Raw genomic sequence first — 23,615 nt, forward strand, 5'->3', positions numbered from 1 at the left:
TTTTCTGGTAAATCTGTGACAACAGGATCAGCAGCTCCAACTGGTTTGTTGCCCGTTCCTTTTGGCAGCCCAGTCATCTCCCAAAGATCTACACGTCTCTATTAAGTAATCCATTTGGCTGGAGAAAAGGCACCCCCATTAGCCACTTAGCCAGCCCATTAAGAGGTCCTCCTAAGCACTCTGGGCTGCTACACCTTCCTTGCAGAGCATCCATCAGCCTTGCAGGGTCCAGCACACCTCCTGAAAATCAGAAAAGAACAGGATTTCTTCCTGCGAGATGGAGACCTCTGAGGGAAACCTCACTGTTGCTTCCTTCATGCTCTAGGAAGTTCTTCCTAAAAATTTCTCCTTTCTGGAGGGCTTCTTCTCCTCCAAAACATGCCAAATTACTCCCAAGGGGCAGAGGCACAGTCAGCCAGTGCACTTGTAAGGGCACCTGCGGGGAACAGGCTTCAGCCATGCCTGGCACAGGCGAAACACCTGCTCTTGCTTACCAGCAGCACTCGGCATTTCACCTTCTGCTTTCAGCAACTTGAACTGGTTCTGCACAGAGTCTGTTGCAACTTCTCACACACACAGAAACACACAAAGAACTATGGAAGGTAAAACCTGTGCAGGGAGACTCCTTCCAGCCCCACTCCATCGCAGCAGACTGCAGGCATCTTGCTGTTCTCTACATTCTTTTGACATGTGCAGAGGCATCTTCCTGTTCCCCCAAACCCATGATGGCCTCTATCACTTGCTGCTAGAAAAAGCAGCAGAGACTTTTCCATAAAACTATTTGAAAAATGCAGATTCCTTCCCTTCGGTGTTGATGTGTATGCATAATGTGACACATCATTCAAGTAAATCTAGTTTTATTGACAGGAGTACACACAGAAAAGAACAGGCACATGCTCCCCTGAAACCAGACAAAAATGAAATTTTTATTTTCAGGTACGGACATTTATACCAACCAATACAAAGAAAACATTCTGTATTTTCTCTGATGTATTATGAATATTACTCAAAAAAAAATCAACAAACATTAACCACAAACATAAACGCGTGATCTACACAGAATGCTTAAAAGTAATTGCAAAAGGATTTGTTGAGTAATTCCAGAAAAAAAAAAATAAGGATTGTCAGAAGACAACCTGGTTGTGGGAAGAGGCACTTAATTCACTGCATGAATGACTCACAGTGAATTACTTGCATAACTCCACTCAAGGAAATCACTACTCTGCAAAAGTGCATACATGTTAAATCAACCAAAACACAGAGTGGTCCATATTCTTGGTACAATGCTGCCTTCCTGCTGGTACAGAATGAGGAAAAATCCTCTCAGCTGGGCTGGAAGGGGGAGAAATCCTCTCTTTTGCTATCCTGGCAATGTTTTCAAGAGACATTTAACAGTGCTCACTTGTCCTATTCATGCTTGGCACTTACATTGAAAAGAAAATCCAGGCCGGCAATATTCAAGAACAAGCTCTTGTTGACAGTGAAACTTTGACTAATAAATCTGAGGCTGCACTTCCCACCCAACTCAATTTAATGCCATAAGATAATTATGGTTCTTTCCTGGAAAACACAGAGGTCCATGAAGAAGGTCAGCTGGCATGAACACTAACAAGATTTACTTTCTTCAGAATACACAGGATAAATAACTCATTCCTTTATATGCTATTTGTGCTTGAACTGTGAGGTACAAAGCTTACTGGAATTAAACAAAGGGAACTATATTCACTGTTTCACCTCACTTTAATTCCCCACAGCATATTCAGAACTGAAAAATAGAAAGGAAGAAAGGGGGGAAAAAAACACCATAGCTCTTTGTAAGTCTCATGTGCCTGACCAGCATGACCAAAATCCACCAGCCGTGCTTCAGCCACCACATTCAGATGTTACTGTGAGCAGATGATACACATCCCCTTGGATGCAACACAGCGATTTACACTGCATAAACTGGGAGCTTTTTCTCTAGGTATAGAAAAAGCAGAAACTTCAGCTAATATTCCAGAGCCCTTCTGTTAGGAGCTTTATTTCTTCTAAGAACAGCTTGGTCCATAGGGAGACTTCACTGCCCGTATCTTGAAGGAGCAGCAGCTGCAGTAGGAACAGCTGGGCACAGAGAGCATCCCATCTTGGAGCAGAGCTCCACACAGTAGCAATGGCACTCAGGACAACAGCATCCCTGGGGAGGCAGGAGAGGCGAGTTTGGCTTGGAAGAGCTGCCCAACAGCTGCAGCACTGACTGCAAAGGGCAGACCTGTCAGACCTGTGTGGTGGCAGCTGCAGCCTGGGCCACCACCACCCCACTGGGGCCAGAGAGCAGGAGTGAGCACGAGCAAATGGATCCTGCTGCCCAACAACATCCCGGCTATGCTGATAGAATGGAGTAGAAGCCCCAGCTCCTCCTGGTAATTTCTGCTGACAATCAAACAAAATGCATAAATACTCCCTGGAACTTGGACTTGAATCTAGGCTTTTCCTTTGTCCTGGTGTAAACAATGCCCTATGTCATTCACTCATGGTGAACATTCCCATCAAAAAGATCCTCAATATTATGTTTTGGTCATGCGCTAGATGGGAAGACCCAAGAAGCTCAGCCTAAGGAAAACCTACAACACCCAAAAGTATGCTCTAAAAAACCAGAGTATCCCACACAGGAGAGGGACGAGAGCTCTGGTGCAGCTTTTAACTCACATGTTTGAAGAAAGCAAGTATGATCTCTGCATCCATGTTGAGCACAGCAACTTAAAAGCAGGATGTGCCCTGGCTCCTGAATGGCAGTGGGACTACCTCCAGTTTCTCCTCAAGGTTATTGTACTTTTCAGCATGTGCTGGATCCGTGGCTAAGATCCATAGGGAATTTTCTATCTCAAAACAGATGAAGCTATTGATTCTAGGCCAGTTTGGGAGTTAAGTGGTGCCAAGGTGCAGACAGTGGAAACGCGATTTCATACATCAGAGTATGGCCCCAATTTTCTGTACATTAATATTGCTCCAAATCTATGAACCAGTTTTAAACACTGAGTTTATGAAATTCATGCTTGTTTTGTGAGCTGATTCCTAAAAATCATCTTTGGCTTTGTTGCTTATCAGCAGCTCTCTTTCAGGCAAGGGAACAAATCTCCCTCTTCCACTTCTAAAAGAGAACTGCTGTATTAATGCAGGAGCACACACATCTGGCAAGTGCTTGCTCTGGGAGAATATAGCTCCAGATGGATACTGCACATCCCACAGGTGACTTGTGCTGTGACAACCCAAGCCAAATTCACTTAGAGGCAACTAGGACAGCTGCATGGTGGTTGTGAGGTAGACTTTCGGTGGAAATATGAGAAATTCTTAACGCATATTCCCTGGTAGAAAAGGAGAGATGACAATTCATATTGTACCAGGTCCTGCAACTTGCTGCACTGAGGGATTACCGACAAATGCACATTTCATCCAGGACTAAAAATCCTGCATTAAGATAGCAGAGTGAAGTACTTGAGACAGTTGGAAGACATAGGAAGGAATTTCACATGGTTTTTAGAAAAAAGCAGCTTCTTAGTGTCTTGCTAAATCAAGTAACAAACTCATCAGACAGAAGCACAGGAGAGGTAACACCAGATTTTGGAGTTATGCTGTTAACCCACCTCACTTCTGCCCACTGACCTTACACATTTCCACCGTCCAGCCCAGAGAGCTTGCCAGCTGCTTTGGAAAGAGACGATACCCCGTCTGCACTGGTGCAACTTCAGTGGTTGTTCCATCACAATTTTTTAAAATCTATTTGCAATACTTTTCCACAATTAAAGCTAAAATCTTGGTAAATGTGACCTGAGAGATCTCAGACTGGAGAAATCTGGGAAAACCAAGCTGGCATGTATTACTATGTTTTGTACCTCCAAGCGCATTTTTAGCTCTTGGGGCTACTGATGCCACTGAGAGGTGTTTTGAGATGTCAGACATGTCCTGACTTACCTCAGCCCCATAACTTCTGCCTTCAGCCACATATTTGCAATGACAACAGACTTAAGACAGGCTTCTGAGAAATGCCTTTTATTGTATGACAGCAGTTGTCACGTGAACGTCCACAAAAGAAATCATTCCATAGTAATGCCAAAATCAAATTACTACAACAAATGCAAGAACCAAACCAAAACCAGAGTTAAAATGATGAAAAAGCAGCGCGCTGTTACACAGTGTAAAACACACACAGAAAGCCACATCTTCTGCAGAACTGTCATGCTCATCACCATCACAAGAAAGAAGTGATTTCAATTCCTTCCTCCCTCCTCCAAAAAAAGTGCCAAATTTTGAAGTGAGATATTTCAAAGGGTCAGTTTTAACAAAAAAAAAAAAAAAAAAGGAAAGAAAAAGAATCTTATTTCACATATGTATTGGGAAACCTGAAAGAAACCATCAATATTACTTAAGCAACCAGCATTACTGCGGCTGGTCAGAAAGTCCTCCCTCTTCCAAAGGGCAGTACAAATGGTATCACAAAGATTATGTCCATCTGGCAAATGGTGCAGTTCACTAAAGAGAATTTTTGTCCTTAAAACAAACAAATAAGTAAAATATGAAATGATCTATCCTGGCAAACTGTGGCTTTGGAAATGCCAACATGTTCTGTCAGCTCACAGTGGTCTTCGGAGAAGGGGTGGAGCAAAGACATACCAAAACAAATGTGTGAAAAACAATTCTCAAGATCAGATGTAGAGGCTGTTCCTAGATTTTTACACCTAAGAAACAACAGTTCTGTAACTGATCATTTTCAGTATTACAGTATAAAATTATATTTATTAGAAATAAGACTCCAGAATACTTTAAGGCACCTCATGGCGAAGAAATGTTTTAAAGGCTTGAATAACTCAGGAGACTGAGTTCTTTTTCCAAGATCCCCAGTAAGGTATGCAACTCAGAGTAACCTGCTTTGCTATTTCTAAATAAAGCACAACATTTTGCAAAATGGAAGTTTAAAGCTATTTAAATTTTTCTTTGTAAGGAAACATAAGACACCTTGATGGAAAGATAACATATTCATTTAACAGACCAAGACTTTTACCACATGAAGGCCTTTTTCTTCCCCTGATCTGAGTTCTGCCATTCAGGTACACTGCACCTTTTTTACCCAACTAGAATGAAATGGGTCACTCGGTCTTAATCAACATCTGAACAAACAGCTATCAACAATACCAGCAAAACCAGTTTCCTGAATAAAATATTTTTGTTGCTTTAAACCAAAAAGATGAAATAATGCCAATGACAGACATGAATGACTGGCTATCTGTTGTTCTACTCAGCAATTTATGGGTTTCAAGTGTGATTTTGTAGAAAATTTGTTTTGTCTTATACTGATATTTGATACCTACAGCAAGTAGTGTCCTGCCAAAACACGCAAAGAAGCAGAATCAGCATTTTCAGAGATACCTAACATTTTTGTGCACATTCAAAAAGCTACAGGATCAAATTAATTCTAGCTTATAGACTGATAGCTAGATCAGTCAGGGTCTCATACGAGTGAGTCTGCAGCAGCCAGCGTTTTGGAGTTCTGCTCTGAAATATAACTTACCATAGATTCATTTCAGAGCTGAAATGAACTAAAACTGTAATTATACCCTTGGTTTACGTGTGCAGATCTCCTTGGGTCTGATAAAAAAATATAAACTCGAGGTATGTATGGCCAGGAAAACTTACTATTCTCTTATAGTATCTAGAAGTCTCCATATTATACATCACATTTCTTCTCCTATAAGAACTAAGTGTTTAAAAATAATAAGAATTCCATATTGTAGAACACAGACTCTGAAAGTATTCATACTTCTTAAAAAAGAAGATAAACAAAGGAGCTAAACTCCCAATTCAGTGAAGTGCACTGCCTTACTGGTCAGCTCACCATAGCTGTGTTTTGCACCACTCCAATGAGGTTTTTCCATGGAAAAGCTTGAGAAGAGTTTGGACAGGATCCACGGATCCTTGCCAAAAAGGCAGTTGTGGACAAGGCCATGAGGTTGAACTTTCTTTATGCTACACAGTCCCCTAGAATTATCTAACATGACTCTACACATTTAAACTTTACATCTTCACTTACCTGTGCAATGCAACCACTACTCTCACTCAGCTGCAGAACCCTATCCTTATTTCAGTCAATTTCAATGAAAAAGAAAACAACCACAGAACACACAGGATGGTAAGTGTGCTCTAGGACACTGTATAAGTGGACTGCAGCAGCTCAGAGAAGGGCCAAGCAACAGAGCACGTGGATGTGGCTGGCGAGTTCTCAGAAGGGTCTGCCACAGGCACTGCACACAAGAGCACATCCGTGCCACGTGGCTTGGTGGCTGGTAGCTGCCCCTGGCTGGCTGGTTTTTGTTTTATCATTGGATGTAGCACAAGCTTCCTGCTGCTCATCACCGTGTGAAGTTTGGTTCCAGTGATCTCAGTGGAACTTGTTACAGTGTAAGGTGCTACACATTGCAGGAGAAGGGCTAGGACTTGACAAAAAGGCTAGGGACAAAAGCATCTCATTTTCTAACTCCCCTCTAATGATTTTTAAGCACGTTAAGAGGATGTTACCAGCAAGCACAGATGCCTGATGTTGGTTCCACAAGCTCCATAGGCCCCTGTCCCTCAGAAAGCTGGCTGGTGGCACGGCAGACACAATCCCCTCTCTCCTGGGATCTCAGAGCAGGACAGCAAGGCCCAGCGCAGGGAGGATGCTGTAACAGGGGAACAAGGATTCTGCTTCTCACCATCGGGCTGGCTCCGAGCAGGAAGATGTCCAAGATGAGCGGTTGTGCTGAGCCTACTTTGGCCTCAATTTACTTCTCAGTAAGAAGTAACTTTGTATCTGACTAAACTGCATTCTGGTAGGACTGCTGGAAATGAGAAACATTCGCGTTTGCCTTACTTTCAGACCACTGGATGAACATTGGGTAAATAACACTTGTTACAAAGGCAATAGCAAGCATCTTCAGTATTTTTAAAAAAGCACAATATTTTCCGTGTCCTGAAGAAATCTTTTGCCTTTTAGTCTCTCCTGTGCCCTTTAAACAGCAGGATGAATAGATGTATTTTCTACTGGACCTCAAAGAATAGCTCACTAAATTTGAAAAAATCTGAAGCAGCACAGCACTTGCTTGGTTTATTTTTTAAACATGGGAATAGTGCCTTTGTGTTGAAGTGCTTCGCTGAATCAGGACATAACTTATGAATATTGAACCCCTCTCTCACTGCATTCCTCTCTATCAGCAACAGCCATTCGAAACTACAGGTTGTATTTTCCTACTTATTCTGGCAGGATGGTAACTTCATACAGCTGAAGTTCGACAGAACCCTTGATGCAAAACTAAAGTTACATATTTTTAACATATATCTAATGAATTTGTTGTGTACCCTGCAGTTACAGCTTTGGCTTGAAGGCACAAATATTAAGGCACAATAAATGCAAATAATGTATACATTTCAATGTGTTGTGTTGAAGATAACTTTGTACTACACAGTATTTAGGTATAATGACATGTCATTCAAACATTTCCTCAAGTTATTTTAATACCTTTTTTCTTTGATAACCTGGGTAAAAAGAGGAATGTATGTTAAATTATTTAAATATTTCTTCAGTGCAAATATGGTAATTTTCTTCTGAAGTACAGAAGATTGAGATTGATTTTTCAGCATTTGGATTTTAGCAAAATAAAACTAATATTTACATTCATCTTGAACAGCATTATTTGAACTGTTTATTTAAAAAAAAAAAGTATATAGTACTTTTCTATCAAAATGAAAAAGTGTTTTTGGCTTCTTCAAGTTTTTTTCCTACCAGCCCACATAGATACTTGTGACAGGTAGAAAGACAGTTCCTCTAGACAAGTGAGTTGCACACTACCAAATCTGCTGTTCAGACAGAGCTGTCATGCTAAAGAGACACTGAAAAAAAATTTGGTTTTGCTTGCTCTCAAAATATTTCTAAAAGAAAAAAGGACACATTCCAATTATTTTACTCCAAATAAGCACACTAGACCTGTTAGGTGTCCTGCACCTGTTAAATAGAGATCTCTACCACATAACTTTCAAATAAAAACTGAATCTGCCTAATTTCCTTAGCAATACAAACATAATTAGTTGGAACGAAAAACATATTGCACTGAAATGAAAGAAACAGGGACAATATAAATTTTCTTCTCAGTATTAAATAGGAAGGATGTCCAGTGCAAAGAATTGCCCCCCTCCCTTTCCTCTCCCCTTGACACTTGCAAACACTGCCACTGAGTTTAGATGATCTCAGGTTTACATTCTACAGAGAACAGTTAAGGCAATGAGGAATCACAGTGCAGTTTCAGTTATGCATAATCCTGAGGAAGGATCCAAGGAGGAGTCTGTGGTAAGCTGACCATTCTGAACAACTTCTGGGTAATTCTTGCTGAAGTATACCTAGGAAAAATATGAGATTCTATGAGTAATTATGTAACAAAGTCCATTTAGCTTCAAACAATATTTCTGCAGATAAATATAGTAGAGATAAATACATATCCTTAAAGAATCACAACAGGAACTTCAGGTTAGTGGCATTCAGTAAATGTACGTCACTGAAAAATTAGTAAAATTACTAGATGAACTCACAATAAAACAAAATGTGTGAAAAATCCCACACAACCTGTCGATGCCTCAAATTTTGTTAATTCAGATGAATAGATAAGATTTATCGCTTTACATTAAACTGATAAGTAAAATCATTTCACTAGCTCAAAACATGGAGATAAATTAAAAACAGGATGACAAAGAGGCTGTGAAATCTTGCGTCTGCACAAGGGTTTCTCATTTTCACACATAAAATGAACACAATGGATTTGGATGTTAAAATCAGGTTGTAATCCCTATATTTTACAAACTGTGATTGACAACCATTGAAACTTCGAAGTATATGTATGAAATATCCCAGCCTTTAATTTGTGCTGCAGAGCAGTTATAGGGCCTATAGAAATGTGATCTCTGGATAGTGAACCACAATAATGAAAGAAGAAGCAAAAGCTTTAACAATGACTCAACCAAGCAACTTCTCTAAAACGTAAGATGATACCAAATAATAGGGCAGTTCTTTGCCAAGCCTTTGAGTTCCTGAATTCTACCAATTTCTAGCTCAACTAGAAGAGATACAGGTTTCCTGATAAATGTATAATCAGAACATAAAGGAAATGAAATGCTGTCAAGTTTCACTGTTCCACAATCATCAGTTTTTAGCAGCTGTATCATATCTCTGTTCCTTGACAGATGCGCATAACAAAATGAAATAATGTCAAGACTTGTGTGCTCTTATCTAAAAATGTGTTGGGTGAAAAAGGACTTCAAATGCAATTTTTTTTTTTCAAAGAAGAATGTGAAAAGTTTTGTTTGAGTCTTTAAAAACAGAAAATACACTATCTTTCTGAAGCTGACACGTGTCATGAGTTAGGTTTCATAGTCAGACTGCTTTGAGTACAGCTTATGAAACATTTCTGCAATTTATATTTAAGAGTCTTGTCAACAAAGGTCAGTTTGTTTGATAATAACATCCTTTTCATATACATGAATGTAAGACACATGGGATAAAAAAGAAATAGTCATTCTACAAAAATGTTCCTGTAAGTACCACTGTCATCTTTTGTGCACTCACTAATGCAGGGTATATGCATTTTTACAAGTTTCAAAGAATATTAAAATCTGATTTGAATCAACAGAAGAATTGGGAGTCCTGTTAAGAGACATTCCTCAGTAACCAGTCACAATCGGATGCAACAGAGGGAAGTTAATGAGGCTGCTGACTGCACACAGGCTGCAGACGGCAGCCTCAGCACTGCCATCCCATTCCTGGCTTAAAACATAAAACTTTGGCATACTTTTAATGCAGCTTTTGAATGCGATTTTTTTAAATGGAAAGCTAATAGAAAACCTTGGCACATTACTAGAGATGTAATGAAATGGCAGCTGCTTTTCAACTGTCTCATTGCAATTCTTCCCCTGAGCCCAATCCCTCAAGATATTATATGCCCAAGTCTTTATACAAGTTTCTTCCAGTGCCAACAGAGCTGCAACCTTTTTAAAAGTAATCACTGAGGTGAGATAACACCTAGTATTTTAATATTTACACACCTGTCATAGCTTTAAAGTAAAATAAAACAACCCTTATTTTTCCCTCAACGTACTCAAACCTGACTGACAGAAACCCATCCCCATCCTGATGCCACCAAGGCCTGCAGAAAAGCCTCTCTCAACACTGCCAAGAGCAGGGAGAACACACCAGCTTCTGTTTATCTGAATAACTGAGCACTTTTATTTTTTTCTTTTCTCACTGCTTGATGATTATTTCTCTGTTTCCCACAGGATTTTCTCCTAGCAGCTTCTTGTAAACCAAGAAAAGATAATAACAGTCTCACGATGTCAAATACAACTCAGCTGCCATCAGGCTCATGGGCTGTTTGATGCATACTCAGCAGTATCCCATTTGAGTTGTGCCTGTGTTGTTCTCTTCGACATTTGCACAAAAAATGGGGATACTCAGTGACCAAGTGAGCCGTACAATAGCAACTGGATCAATTTGGAAGCCTGAGCTAAGGGTCCAGCAATAGCTCAGTCTTGCAATGCTTCGCTAAGAGCCCATGAGATTTTTTAAAAATTATGTTTCTTAAATATGTCCAAGTTAGTCTTCCCAATTGAAGATATGTAGTACCTCCTAATTTGCACTTAAAGGAGATATGCAAAATCAGTACTTTTCCAGAAAATGCATTTGAAGTTTCAGCTTACTGAAAGAAGATCTTGGTACAAGTTTGTGTTGTACAGGTCCAAACTGAAATAAATCAAGACTCAGGTCCAAAATGCAACAAATCAAATAATCATTGCCAAAGCATAGCCACATTCCAAACCATTTTCCTTAGCAACCCACTGCAATGCTTTTTGAAAACTATGTATGTATGTCATATTACCATTTCTTTTTATGTGCAGCATGCTGTTTTCCAAAAACAGAAAGAAAGCTGTTCTTCATAAAAACAGTTCTTAGTAACCACAGTAGGAATGTGGGAAACCAACAGCAATACATGCAGCAGGCTCAGTAGTGTAAAAAGAAAAGCCATTGGAATCAGCTCTTCTGACTAAGCGACTTCTCTGAAAGTATGCATGAAGCACAAGGGACAGCAACAACAAAACACTGAATTGTCCAAGTCCTTCAAACAGAAGGAACTGTAACTCTGCTGCTGGGTAGCTGCTGACTGGAGATACAGTCTCTTGATTCCCATATTTTTGGTCCAAGTGTGGATAAGCACCATGCTTTGCATTCTTGGCAGATGCTAAAGCTTGTATCTGCCTTCTAGCCTGGGAGTTAGCAAACTTTTTCATCAAACCACATTTCAGCAGAGACTGGTTCCTGGATCTCTTCCCTTCCTGTACAAAATCACATAACATTGATGTGGTAACTGCAGATGACTATATGGGCAAGTAACATCAGGCAATTATTTTTATACATTTTGAATCATCTTTGAATGCAATTGTGCAACTGGGGAGGGCTCCAGGGAAGGAAGGAATGACAGCATGACATAGCTAAATTTCTACAGATGACAGCTGGACAGCCTCACCTCTTGTCTGTCCAAGGAGCAAGCCTTAGGAAGCTGGCCTTCACTTTACAGACAAACAATGGTCACACGAATTTGAAGCTACTCTTTTAAATATCATTTATATAACCTCCAGATTGTCATGCACATACCACAGAAAACATGGCTAACCCATTCCCTTCTTATAAGAAAATAAATGAAGCTACACTGCAGCAATGGAAGAAGACAGCAGAACTTGTAACACAGCTTAGTTCAAGACAAAACTCTTTCCTCAGTTCTGCAATTTGTGCCACACAAGAATTTATAGTGTATGCTCTTAGCTACAGTGCTTTACTTAAAAAACTCTTTAAAAAATAAAATCTGAGAATATGAACAGAGAGAAATCTCTTCCCTAACCTTCAAAAAGTCCAGTAAAATAGCATCCAGATGTGAGCACACAACCTCCATGACAGCACTACTTTCCCTTTTTATCAAACTGTCTGGAAATACATCTATTTTTTTTACTGGAAAATAGTCAAACACCTACCATTTTGTTTCCTGTCTTTGTGTGTTGTTCCCTGTCTACTGTTTTTTAGTTTCCCCAGGTAGCAGTTTAGACTTTGTGCTCCTCTAGCTCTGCTTCACGCATCCAGCAACTTGAGGAAAGGAAAGCATAAAGGCTGAAGAGCTTTGCCTCTCGCCTGTAAAATGCTCTCTTAGGTTTTACCTGCTTGATACCAGTGCCTTACTTGCATGCTGAAAGCACAGTTACATGGGTTCTAAGCGAGCTGCTGCCAAACTGAGCACTGCCAGTCTCAGCTGGAGCAATGCTGAAACTTTGGCACTGAGGGAATTAAAATCCTCAGCTGGCACTGAGGGAATTAGAATCTTGCTCTGGACGACCTGTGTGGTAGATTATCAAGAAAAAAGCAAGCAAGCAAGCCAAAGCTAGTCAAAGAGATCCTCAATCACAGGTCATTCTTTTTTATCTTCTTATCTCTGCTTCAGCTTTCCATCAGAGAAGTGGAGACGATACAGCCTCACCTCACAGGCATATTATGAAAATGAATCCATTGATGTCTCTTAAACACTTTGATTGCCAGAGGAATGCCCACAATTACATTAATAATTCCGTACTCTGAGTAGGATTTGAATCGTTCAAAATCAGGCACAGAGCCTTGCAGGGAACAAGGAGGCGACAAAACATTCAACAGCTGTTTCTTAGCTGAGCCCTGCTCATCTTTGGTGCAGAACAGAGAGCCAGGGTACAAGAATGAAGTAAGGGAACGCACAACAGAAGGAATGTGATCAAACTCTCAGGGACCACAGCATGGTCAGGGGCACTGAGCCTCAGCTAAAATCTGAGGACCCTTTAACAAACAGAGACATAACATATAAATGTTTGATTCTGCAGCCCTAACGTGTTTTCCACAGCAAGTTGAGATCAATGCCCAGCACAAGTGAGTATGTCCTATATTATTTACACTTACTCTTTTGTGTACACACAAAAGGATGCAAGAAATCCAGTCTTTCAACTTAGGCCATATAAATACATGTATCATTTGGAAGTCTGTGTATATCCCACTGAAAATTATGGCTTTGCTTTGTAAAACTGACAGATCCTTTAGTGGAAGGCTTACTGCAACACTGAATATGCTAACTTCAGATAAACAAACTGCAGAGACAAACTTAATTATCTCTTCTTCTGAAATTACCCGTTTTGCTGTTTCAATCAGAGAAGCCGCTTCAGTCTTGCCCACTTGTTGCACCATTTTGTAAAATAAGCTGTCTTGTTCTTGCAGCAAAATGTAAGGCTCACCGTATTCTTTCAGTCTTCCCGCATCTAAAACCTGTTAAATCAGCAGAAACCAATGTATTAACATAAGAAAATTAAAAACTAAATGTTAGAGACTAGAAACCAAATGTAGGCAAATAGAGGCAAGGGGGAAATGTATACATTTTTAGTGCTAAGATGAATTTTGTACCCTGAAAATGAATTCTGTCCTCTTCAAGCTAGTATAGCACCTTCTCAGTTTACAGACCTGTTGTACTATTTTAGAGTGCCCTACAGCCATTCCACCTATAGGAATCCAACATGAAGTTATGCAGAATATGGAAATACAATGTTTGTGCAGCCAACAAAGCAGATTATAAGATTCATTGTGTAAGAAGGAAACAAAGAGGTCCAAAATGGGCTCTGAAGTAAACAGCTGTGGGTAAAAACCACGCAATAACCACCAAGACGGTTAAGGGAGAATAAGTAGGTCTTTTGAATTAGAGGTGAAGGTGTAATTAAAGAAAATGAGGGTGTTGCTGAAAAGATAAACAATTTCTTGCATCAGTTTTTGCCAACTATGTATTGGAAAGATATTTAAACCTGACCCTATTCTTTCCACACAAAGAAAAGATCAGATGCCACCATGGACACAGGTACCCAAAAAGAGAGGAAGGGAGAAAGAAAGAACAACAAAGAAGTTAAATAAGCATTAAGTCAATAATCCACAGAGAATATACACAGTCAAAAATATAGGAAAATATTAAGAATGAGCTGATTGAATCTCTAAGAAACTGTTTTCAGACTAGTGACTTCATTTAAGGACTGCATGGCAGCAGACATTGAACTTATATTTCTAAAAGCCTTTACAGGATTAATTCAAGGAAATTTTAGACTAGCATATATATTTTGATGTAAGACACCAAATTAATTGAAACAGTCATTAAAACGAAAGAAGACACACGGATCACAGGTAGAATTCATTCTCTGCAACTTTAGCAATCACATATCTGATATAATTTTTAATGCACCAGAAGAAAACTAAGGAAAAATAGTTTATATGGATTTCCAGAAAGATTTCTGGTGTAACTAAACAACCATGCTACAAAGAACAAAGCTTTTCAAAAACCAGGACAGAAAACAGGAGATTTGAATTAAACAGTGCAGCTTTCTTTGTAGAAAGCTGAACAGGTAGGAACTGGTGGTAACCATATTGTTCTGGCATAGGTGGTAGCTACTTATGTTAATCATCAGAAAAAAGAGGTGTCAGAGAAGTGACAGACCTGCAAATGACACAAAAATGTGCAGATAATAATAGACCAGAGGTTCAGATACACCTTACTAACCTACGAGAATGAGAAACACAATAGCAGGGAAAAGCCAATATTGACAAATGCAATGCACTCAAATACTTAACTGGCTTATAAATTAATGGTATTGACTCAAGAAAGAGATTTAGGTTTTAGTCTATAAATTCAGTACTTTACGCTATGAGTAGGAGTAATGGAGTTTTAAAAAAAAAAGGGAAAGAATTTATGTGTGAAAACAATTCAGAAAATATTTTTGCTCTTATATAAATAGAAAAACTGAATGCACAGGCGTGCTATTGACAAAGATATTGCCACAACAAAAGGACTTCAAGGACTCAAGCTATAATTGTGGTGTACATACTTGTGAGAAAAAAAGAAAGATCTAAAAAAATGGAGCTGTTGACTTCAGGAAAGAAATGAGTAAAAGGTATTGTGAGGACAGCTTCCAAAGTAAGAAAAATAGTGTGCAAACTTCTGTTTGAAAGAAGAACCTCCAACAAGCCTGGAGATAAATTCAGAGTCCTGTGAGGAAACTTTCAAACGTGTCTTCGCCTGTGCAGCTGCATAAAACCAAACATCCTGATGGCCAAGGGCCTGGACCAAGCAGCCTGGACTCCAGTAAATGACAAAGGCCACAGGAAGGGGCACAGCTGAGCTGACACCTTTGCCTGCACCAGTGTGAAAATACTGCACGGCCAAGATCACTGCCGACTTGTTTGACACCAGAGACCCAGCACCAGGGAAAAGAGACCCACTCCTTCCCTTCCGGTTCAATTAAGTGCATGGCATTTGAATGGAAAATAACTCAGACAACAAGCAGCAGCATAATTACATCTAATTTTATGAACTGTATGCACAGAAACCTACAAGAAGATATTTGCTATTTTCAAAAGCTCTTAACTTAGAGAACCCAGCCTATATTATGAATTTCCTTTGCAAGTGATTTCCAGTATGGTTTGGAATTGCATCTGAAGAAAGTGCTCACAGAAAAATCTTAAATATTAGTAATATTGCACAGCACAACCTACAGTCATTTAATACATGCAGTATTTCACCTACTGTACTTACTCACATGCTGACTTTTCGATGTGCTTAATCCTATCCTATTTACTCTGAATATTTAACGATTGATTATAAATATAATTTTTATCATAAGCTTTTTAAAGCTATTGTATGTCAGTTAAGGACAGCTTCCTTAAAAACACAATAAATTATCTTCTACAATTCAACATTTAAATCAGGGTGCCACAGCATAGAGCACCTCTGTCACCTGTAAGTAGAGTTTTCTCAGCATAGCACTAGGTTATGCAAACACTCCTTAAGAAAGGAAACAAAAAGCATCTTCATAAAATGTGTCTCTTACTAGTAAAGAACTGCAATAGGCAAGTAGAGCGTTTAAAAAATTATATTACTGCAGTATTACAATTTCAATATTAATTTTGCAAATATCTGAAACAACCACAAACATAGACAATCCTTCCCCTCCAGAGAATGTGGGGAAAGGGAAAAAATTATTCTTCCTTGGCAGGTTTTAATCAGTCAGGTCCAGAAGATGAACGGATTGAGTAAGCAATTTCTGTCTGGAGCAACTCCATCCACATTTTAAACAAATCATTAACCTACTCATAGCCTTTCTTTGGGAATAAAACCCAAACCTGTGTTTTAAAGATAGACAGAATAGCCACAGAAAAATAAGCTCTGTTACTTTTAAGAAAAAAAATCTGAAATGAAAAATGAAGAATGATACTGAACAGACAATATAATTCTTACAAGTCAGGAACACTATAAACCCTGTTCACCAAGGAAAACCACTTTCTACTAAGTGCTGTCATCCATGAGACAATGGAGAAAATTTAAGCTGGTTTACTTGATAGTTATACATATATATATTTATATATTTATTAAAAAGCACTTAGACAAAGAGATAGGTACTCTTCTTTGAAGAAATGTGTGCTGATAAGATTTACATAAATAAATAGGTACTTTGGCTAAGGCTTTGCATACTCTTACTCACTGACTCCAAGCCAAATTAAAATCATTAGGACTTCAAAAAGCCAGCTAATCATTCAGGAAAGGTGGAATCTGGTGTTTACCAGCTACATATTTTCCGATCAACTTGCAACGCTTATCACTGCACAATACAAGAGAATCGAACCCAGATGCGTCCCAAGGCAGTTGTACCAGTGGAACTTGATACAGAAGAGCCAGAGAAGCTTGTAGCTGGCGAAATCAGATCGGCAGGGAGATTGTGGAGGACACACACAGGAGCACTTGACTCTGAATCAGACCTGAATTTCATCACAGACTGCAGTGCAGATATTGAGAGAGGGGTTTTGTACAAATCACTCAACTTTTCAGCTCCTCTCTCTGACTCTTTGTAAAATACACGAAATAAAGACTTCTGTGGGAGCTAACTGCCTGTGAAATACTTGGACAGCCCAGAGTGAAATAAAAACAAACACAAAAGAGTTATATAAACCCAAAGTGGTCATATGTAAACCAGGGCCAGATTCTCCACCCTCTTGCACTGGCAGCTTCTTTTACCTTGCCTGCACTGTTCTTGCCTTTGTAGTACCACCTTTATGACTTCAACAGGATTTTCTCATTTGAAAGAGTAATTCCAACAGTACAAAATTTACAAAATTGGCTGCTGGCAATCATACAAAAGAAAACATGCAGGAAAATTGCTGTTCAATGGAATTTGCTTACTTCCCTGAGAATGGTGAAAACATCTTTACTTATAGCTATCCACATTAGCATTACTCAAGCAGCAATACAGAGACATGTTAAGTTCAAACAGGGCTCAAATGATGTATTATTCGTGAGTAAAATCCTCACATGCCATCTAATTCTATTTCACCTAATGTTTCATCCTGGTTGAATAGTCTGGGGAAGTGACTGCCCATCTGAGTTGTGATCTTTCCAGAAGGTTAAGAACCATATTGGTAGAAGATAACACAGTTTTGAACAGCACTTTGTTTGAATTTTGGGGCACAGAGTAACACAGAAAGGGGACGATTAAAATATGACAGGGAAGGACAGAGAAACAGAAAAGAAGTGTTTGATCTTGACCTGCAATATCCAACATGAGAAGATTATTAGCCATTTAAATGTGTTTATGTTAACTCTAACTAGCACAGGAGTATTTGCCTATGCCACAAAAATGTTGCTGAACTAAATTTGGGTAAGATTTGAGCACTACATTTTGCCTCAGCTGTAACCTACCAGGGGATCTATCCCCACTTTGCCTAGGTCCCTCCCTAAACCCCCAAGCTTTGCAGCATTTCCATCCCATAGCTTCATAATTTAATGTATTAACCAAGACAAAAAAGCAGGGGAAGGAAGACAAAAAGTAAAACATAAAATGGTGAAAAAGGAGTCAGGAAATCCATTTCACCACAAAAAGAGAAAAACAAAACAATGAATGAGGATTATGTCAAGATAGTTGAGTTTCCAGCAGAAACCTAGGCAGCAGAGCCAGGAGAACACCTTTTCTCCTTGACGATTCTTCAAATAATCTATATTGTTCTGTTGCACATGACTTTGAAGAAGCCAACTCTCATTTTGTAAGTGAATTTTACAATCTTCTTTGCAGATTAATATATGTAAAAGAAGTGTCATTGGCCACAGAGAGAGAAAGAACAAGGGCCTTCTAAAACACTGTAACAAACACCATGTACTTACAGCTATCCTTAGACACAAAAACCAAAGTTCTAAATCCTGTGTTTTCCAACTTTCAGCAACAAAAGCAGACAAACCAAGAGAACAATAGTTATAAAACATTCTGAGAAAAAAAACCAATCCAAGGTTGGAAGTGTTCAGCAACAGAGGAGGGGGGGCATGGGAATTTATTTCAATTATTATTGAGGAATGACTAGTATTCTTATTCACGTTCATATTCACCATTAAGCTAGAGGGGAAATGGGACATTTAAGAGTTGATCATAAATGTTTTTATTTCCTATTCAAAAGGAAAATAATTCAGGGAAATTATCTCCTTGGGAATACATCTGATTTAATTTAGACTTGGAGAAGACATCACCAAACAAAAAAATCATTATTAAAGTTCAAAACTCTGCTAGGAGTACAACTTTGAACAATGTTTTCCTCAGAGAGCATACATCAAGATGATCTTCAATAAAGTCCTGGGAAGAGAAGAATATTCAGGAGATGCTTCTGGTTACATCATATTATAAGAAATATATTCACCCAAGACAATACATAGCTTTGTGGGAAAGAGTCAACAGCCTGTACTCCAGTTGGCATTAAGTTCAGATGCAAGCATGTTCTGCCTCTTCTGTCTCATCATGGTTTGTCAAAACAGATCAGAAACATGCACATACTTCTCTGAGGAATCATTTATAAATATCAACCTATCTAAACATGTTTGTGAACATTGAAGCACATTCAGAAGGCTGCAAATATCACTCAGAAACCATTTTAAAAGGTTTTTTCCTTTTCTTTTGAAAGTTTCCTCTCTTTTTTAAAATTATTTTTGGTGGTGGAGCTTTGGTTGGTAATTTCTTGGGTTTTTTTGTTTTGATTTTTCTTAAGCCTTCAGGTTTATTCAAAACATTTCCCATGCTCCTTCACAGTTCCTACACAAATTATTCTACCAGTACCTCCAGACAAATTTGGCGTCAAATAATGCATATTTCATGTCGCATGTACATGAACAGAGCAGAGCAAAGCTGGGAATTCACCTTCTTATAATCTGAATCATTATTTTCAGATTTTCCAAATAACTCACCTCAACAGAGTTTAACTTTGCTGTAACAATGCCAGACTTGCCACTGGTCACTGGGATTTGACATGTACCCCCTTATCCCTTTTCTGTTTCACAGAAAAGGCAAGTTTAGACATCTTGTTCTGTAATCAGAAAAAGTGGGTTTCTTTAAACTGAAATTTTTCTTTGGCTGCAACTTAGGGGGAATTGAGCATGCAGCACTGCCTGGTGAATTGGTTCACACAGGTTTTCTTTAGGCTCTTTGCAGAGATTAAAAACATCTACCTTCTTTTCCTCCAACTGATGGCATGCAGTGCACTGCAAGCTGGATGGAATGTCGTGGGGAAAAAAATCCCAACAACATATGTAGTAATGAGACTTATTCTAGTGATGATCCCCTGATATGAACTGCCGCTGTGTCTCGTTGAAGAACTCTGTTAACCACACACTGCAAATGTCTCTGGTATGGCAGAGTTTCCTCACCTCCAAACATCTGATATAACAGTGTAAGTCCAACCTTTGCTTCAGAGGGCATGAAGGGGCCTCCTGCCAGTTCTTACCAGCAGCTGACAAAAACCCGTATGTGCTGACAAAACTCTCCCTTGGTCAATCAGTAATGACTGCTTCCATCACTGCAAAGCCACATTTCTCAACTGGGATTGCAGAATGGCTCAAATGTGGCCCTGAAGTGACATGAGATATACTTCAGTTCAAAAAATCACACTCTTTAATAAGGCTTTTGAGGGTCTTAGAAAGGTAGATAAGCTAGCAGGATATTATACTTTTCAAGAGGTTAAGGAATATTGTTGCAGATGACTGAGCGTGTCTCCTGGTTTTATCAGTTTCTGATGACAATGAACTTGTGGCTCAGCTGCCATAAAGAGAGTTTCACCTTATCAGAAACTCTCTGCTCAGGGCACCAGCCACCAGCATGACCTATGCTAATCTGCTTTTAAACAATAATACAGCATTTCTGAGCAAGAAAAATCATTCTCTAAAGATGTGTTAGTATTTTTAGTACAGTCTAGATTCCATACCATTGTCTTTAAAGAAATACGATACAACCATCCTGTTCTTACACTGATGGAAACACCTTCACACACAAATGCCTGACAGAATGAGAGATCAAAGTTCATCAAACATTGGCTTCACTTCCTGCAGAAATTCAAATTCAAATTCTTTGTTTGAATGCTTCCAGCTGAAGTACTGCCTCAATAATTACTTGTTTTATTTAGGCAAAAGAAGAATCTTGTTGGGCAGCCCTCTTGAAATGGGAGCAGCTTTTAAGAACTAAAGTTGCCAATGTTTTAGAGAAGTGTGGCTTAAAACTGGCAAAGAGAACAAGAACTCTAGTGTATTTTCAAGCTCTTCAGGATTTTGACTTAATTTTAGAGGCAGATAGGCCAGGTGTGACATTCACAACTATCACAGACACTCCATTTCAGCTGACAAGACCTGCTCTGATACAGGACATAGCTCAGTATCTTATGCAAAACCTGGCCTAACATAGAATCTTCTCTTAATGGTAAAGATGCATATATTACTCAGCTTTTAAAGCAATGTCTTCACTGCTGGTATTTGTGGAATTCAATACATTCCAAGAAAGAAAACGGAAGGATTTTGTTTTCTCTTCTGGTTTGGTAAAAATCAACCCAGTTTCAGAAGATCTGGGAACACTGGAAACTGCCTTTGTTCAGAATCAAAACTGACCATTTGTGAAAAATTATTTGCTACATTCTTAGCTCTTACAGAAACTCTGGAAGTCTTGAGTTAACAATAGAAAGGAGAAACCTAATGGTTTCCATCCCCTCTGCTCTCCATGCAGGTCCCCTTCTATGAGTACCCTTCATATTCTTGCCTTCACGTTTCCTTACTCAAGAGACTTTGGTCCCAGAATTCAGTGGGAATCTTTCTTAGGCTGAATAAAAACAAGAATGAATTTAGTTCTAATGTTCTTTAGTCCACATTTTCAGAACAGAGGCTGAGTCAAAAAAAGGAGCTTTATTAGTGTTTGTTCCTTCTGAATTATGACAGCCACTGCACCAGTATGAATTTAAAAACTTTACTCCAAATTACTGGATTCAGACCTACAATGTACTTTAAGGTTTTTATGAAGAATTAGATGCTTAGTTGCAAAAATTTGGCATTCCTTCTAGCTACTATAATCCATTAAGCTCCTTTTACATTCTTTAACAGAATAGACTTCAATAGCACAAGCATAATATTCAATAATATTTCACCACACTCCAGGTACTGGGCTCACAGAAGGTCAAATCTGCTTCCACCTTTCTATTACAGAATGAAAAAAAATACCCATTTTATACCCATCCAGTTGTCCTGCTTTAGAATTTTGAAGGAAGTCATAAAATCCTTATTTTCAAAAATTTTCATATTCTATCACCCCAGGCTCCAGGAATATTTATGGTCTCATCAACTGACCTCTCTTAGACATCCCGAGCACTTGAGGGCCAGTGTCTGACAGTGGGCAGCTTTCTAGCAAGGAAACACTCTGACATGGACACACTGAAGACCAGAGAGTTACACCAATGGTGGGACACAGCTTTCAAAAAGAACTGTTCTACAACCAGGATTGCACATTCTGTGTCTGGTGACTTAACATAATACACCCTCCTAAACAGAATGCTGAGATTTGCTGTCGAACACATTCATTTTCCAGCAGTGATATTTAAATAGGTGCAAAAGAAAGCCACCTAAAGAAGAGTCAGCAGACCATAGCTTTTCTGACTAACTCAGTATTACTAAATTAAGTGTACCACCACTACTTTTCTGAGTTCTCCACATCTCCATCTGAAGCTGGGCCGCTGCAGTGAAAGCTCACACAAAGGTATCAGTAGGACAGATGAGGCTTCCCCACTGCTATAAGAGCTCTGCTTCTCACTGGGCTGCAGATTCAGACTCCCTTTTGCTATCCTCTGATGACTCTTGCACTTCTGGCAACACTTCAAAAGGAAGGGCTTAACCTGGCTACCCTGGGTACACAGAGGACACCTGGGAATGGGGAGCATTGCATCTAGACCCCTTTAGACAGAGCACAGATTTCTCAACTCCCTGGAATAATGCTGTCATCCCCATGGTAAGGAAGGGCAGTATGGCCATCACCACCTTGTTCACTTAGATGTCTATCACCACTGTCTCGTCTCCACCTGGATGGATGAAGGATATTAATGTGCAATACTGGGTCAGACATCGGAACTCCAGCGAGAGACAAGCGCTCAGACCTTGCTTGCTGCACAGCACTTTCTATACAGCTGTAGGTGACAGCCTTCTCACCACACACCATGCCGCCTGGATCTCTCTCTCTCTTTGATTCCAAGATGTTTATACTTACTCTTGGTGGACTGATTGCTCTGCTGAAGTTAGACATCTACAGCGCAGGAAACACAGTTCCTGATTTGTGAGGCCCAGATGTTCCTCCATGGCAAACACAACATCAGAAAAATGAGAATAATGAATGAGGGAGGTGTACCGGAAAGATGTGGGAAGTCATTTTCTATTGACCAAAAAAAAACAACTCGGGTCTGGCTGTGAAGTGCATTGCATTGTTATCCTGAATATTAGTCATTTCAGAATGTAACCACAACAGGTTTTCCCATAAATAAATCAAATCTCTTCCCATGATTCTCTCATCAAAAACTTCCTATTTGAATGACAGTTTTTAATTACTAGATCAAGTTCTGCTTGCATAAAGAGTTTCCATTTCAAAGAAGTATTACACTGATATGAAAACTCTCTGGAGAAACATCCTTGTCATAGAAAAGTGCACAAGTTTTGACTCTGTGGCTTTCCTCTGGAGAGGCCACAGCATAGTATATACAGCAAACAACTCCATCAGGTTCTTGCCAGATGCATATACTTTATTTGTGACTGAACCAGTACGCCCCTGGGTGAGCCTCAATTTCTGTATGCCTCTTTTTTCCCCTCTGTAAAAACAGTTTCTAAAAAGCATTTCTCAACCTGGAGAAGGAAGCAGAGAAGAGGGGGAGAAAGGAGTGACAGGGATTTTATAAGATACCCCTGGAAGTCTTGGGAGTTGTACCCACTGGCTGCCACAAGCTTGAGATGTAGTTTACATAAAAGGCCTTTGCCCTCTATGGTGAGGACAGGACAGGGAATCAGCTGTTGAGGTGGTGGGGAAGCTACAAGGAATGAGGGACCAATGAAGCAAGCCTGAGCGGAGCTTCTGCCAGCATTTGCCATTACAGAAGGGGTAACTGCAGCTTTCATCCTACCCTCCCCCTTCTGCCAGGCAGCAGAGTGCCT

General features: G+C 39.4%; 1 protein-coding gene across 3 annotated transcripts in view; it reads right to left on the reverse strand.

Annotated features, from left to right (window-relative positions):
- Positions 1-4,020: 4,020 nt before the first annotated feature.
- ABCC4 (ATP binding cassette subfamily C member 4) overlaps positions 4,021-23,615 on the reverse strand; it is a 142,159-nt gene continuing 122,564 nt past the window's right edge. For 2 of the 3 annotated variants that reach the window (XM_041423392.1, XM_041423391.1), the window contains 2 exons: positions 13,241-13,375; positions 4,021-8,400 (listed from right to left, as the gene is read on the reverse strand). In XM_041423392.1, coding sequence (XP_041279326.1) covers positions 8,293-8,400; positions 13,241-13,375 — 243 coding nt within the window. In that variant the 3' untranslated portion in view covers positions 4,021-8,292. Of the gene's footprint in view, positions 8,401-13,240; positions 13,376-23,615 lie in introns of those variants that run through there. The other variant, XM_041423393.1, reaches the window with a different exon arrangement.

The sequence above is a fragment of the Onychostruthus taczanowskii genome, unplaced genomic scaffold (assembly GCF_017590055.1).
Source record: "Onychostruthus taczanowskii isolate IOZ18803 unplaced genomic scaffold, ASM1759005v1 scaffold77, whole genome shotgun sequence".
In the NCBI taxonomy this organism is placed as follows: Eukaryota; Metazoa; Chordata; class Aves; order Passeriformes; family Passeridae; genus Onychostruthus; species Onychostruthus taczanowskii.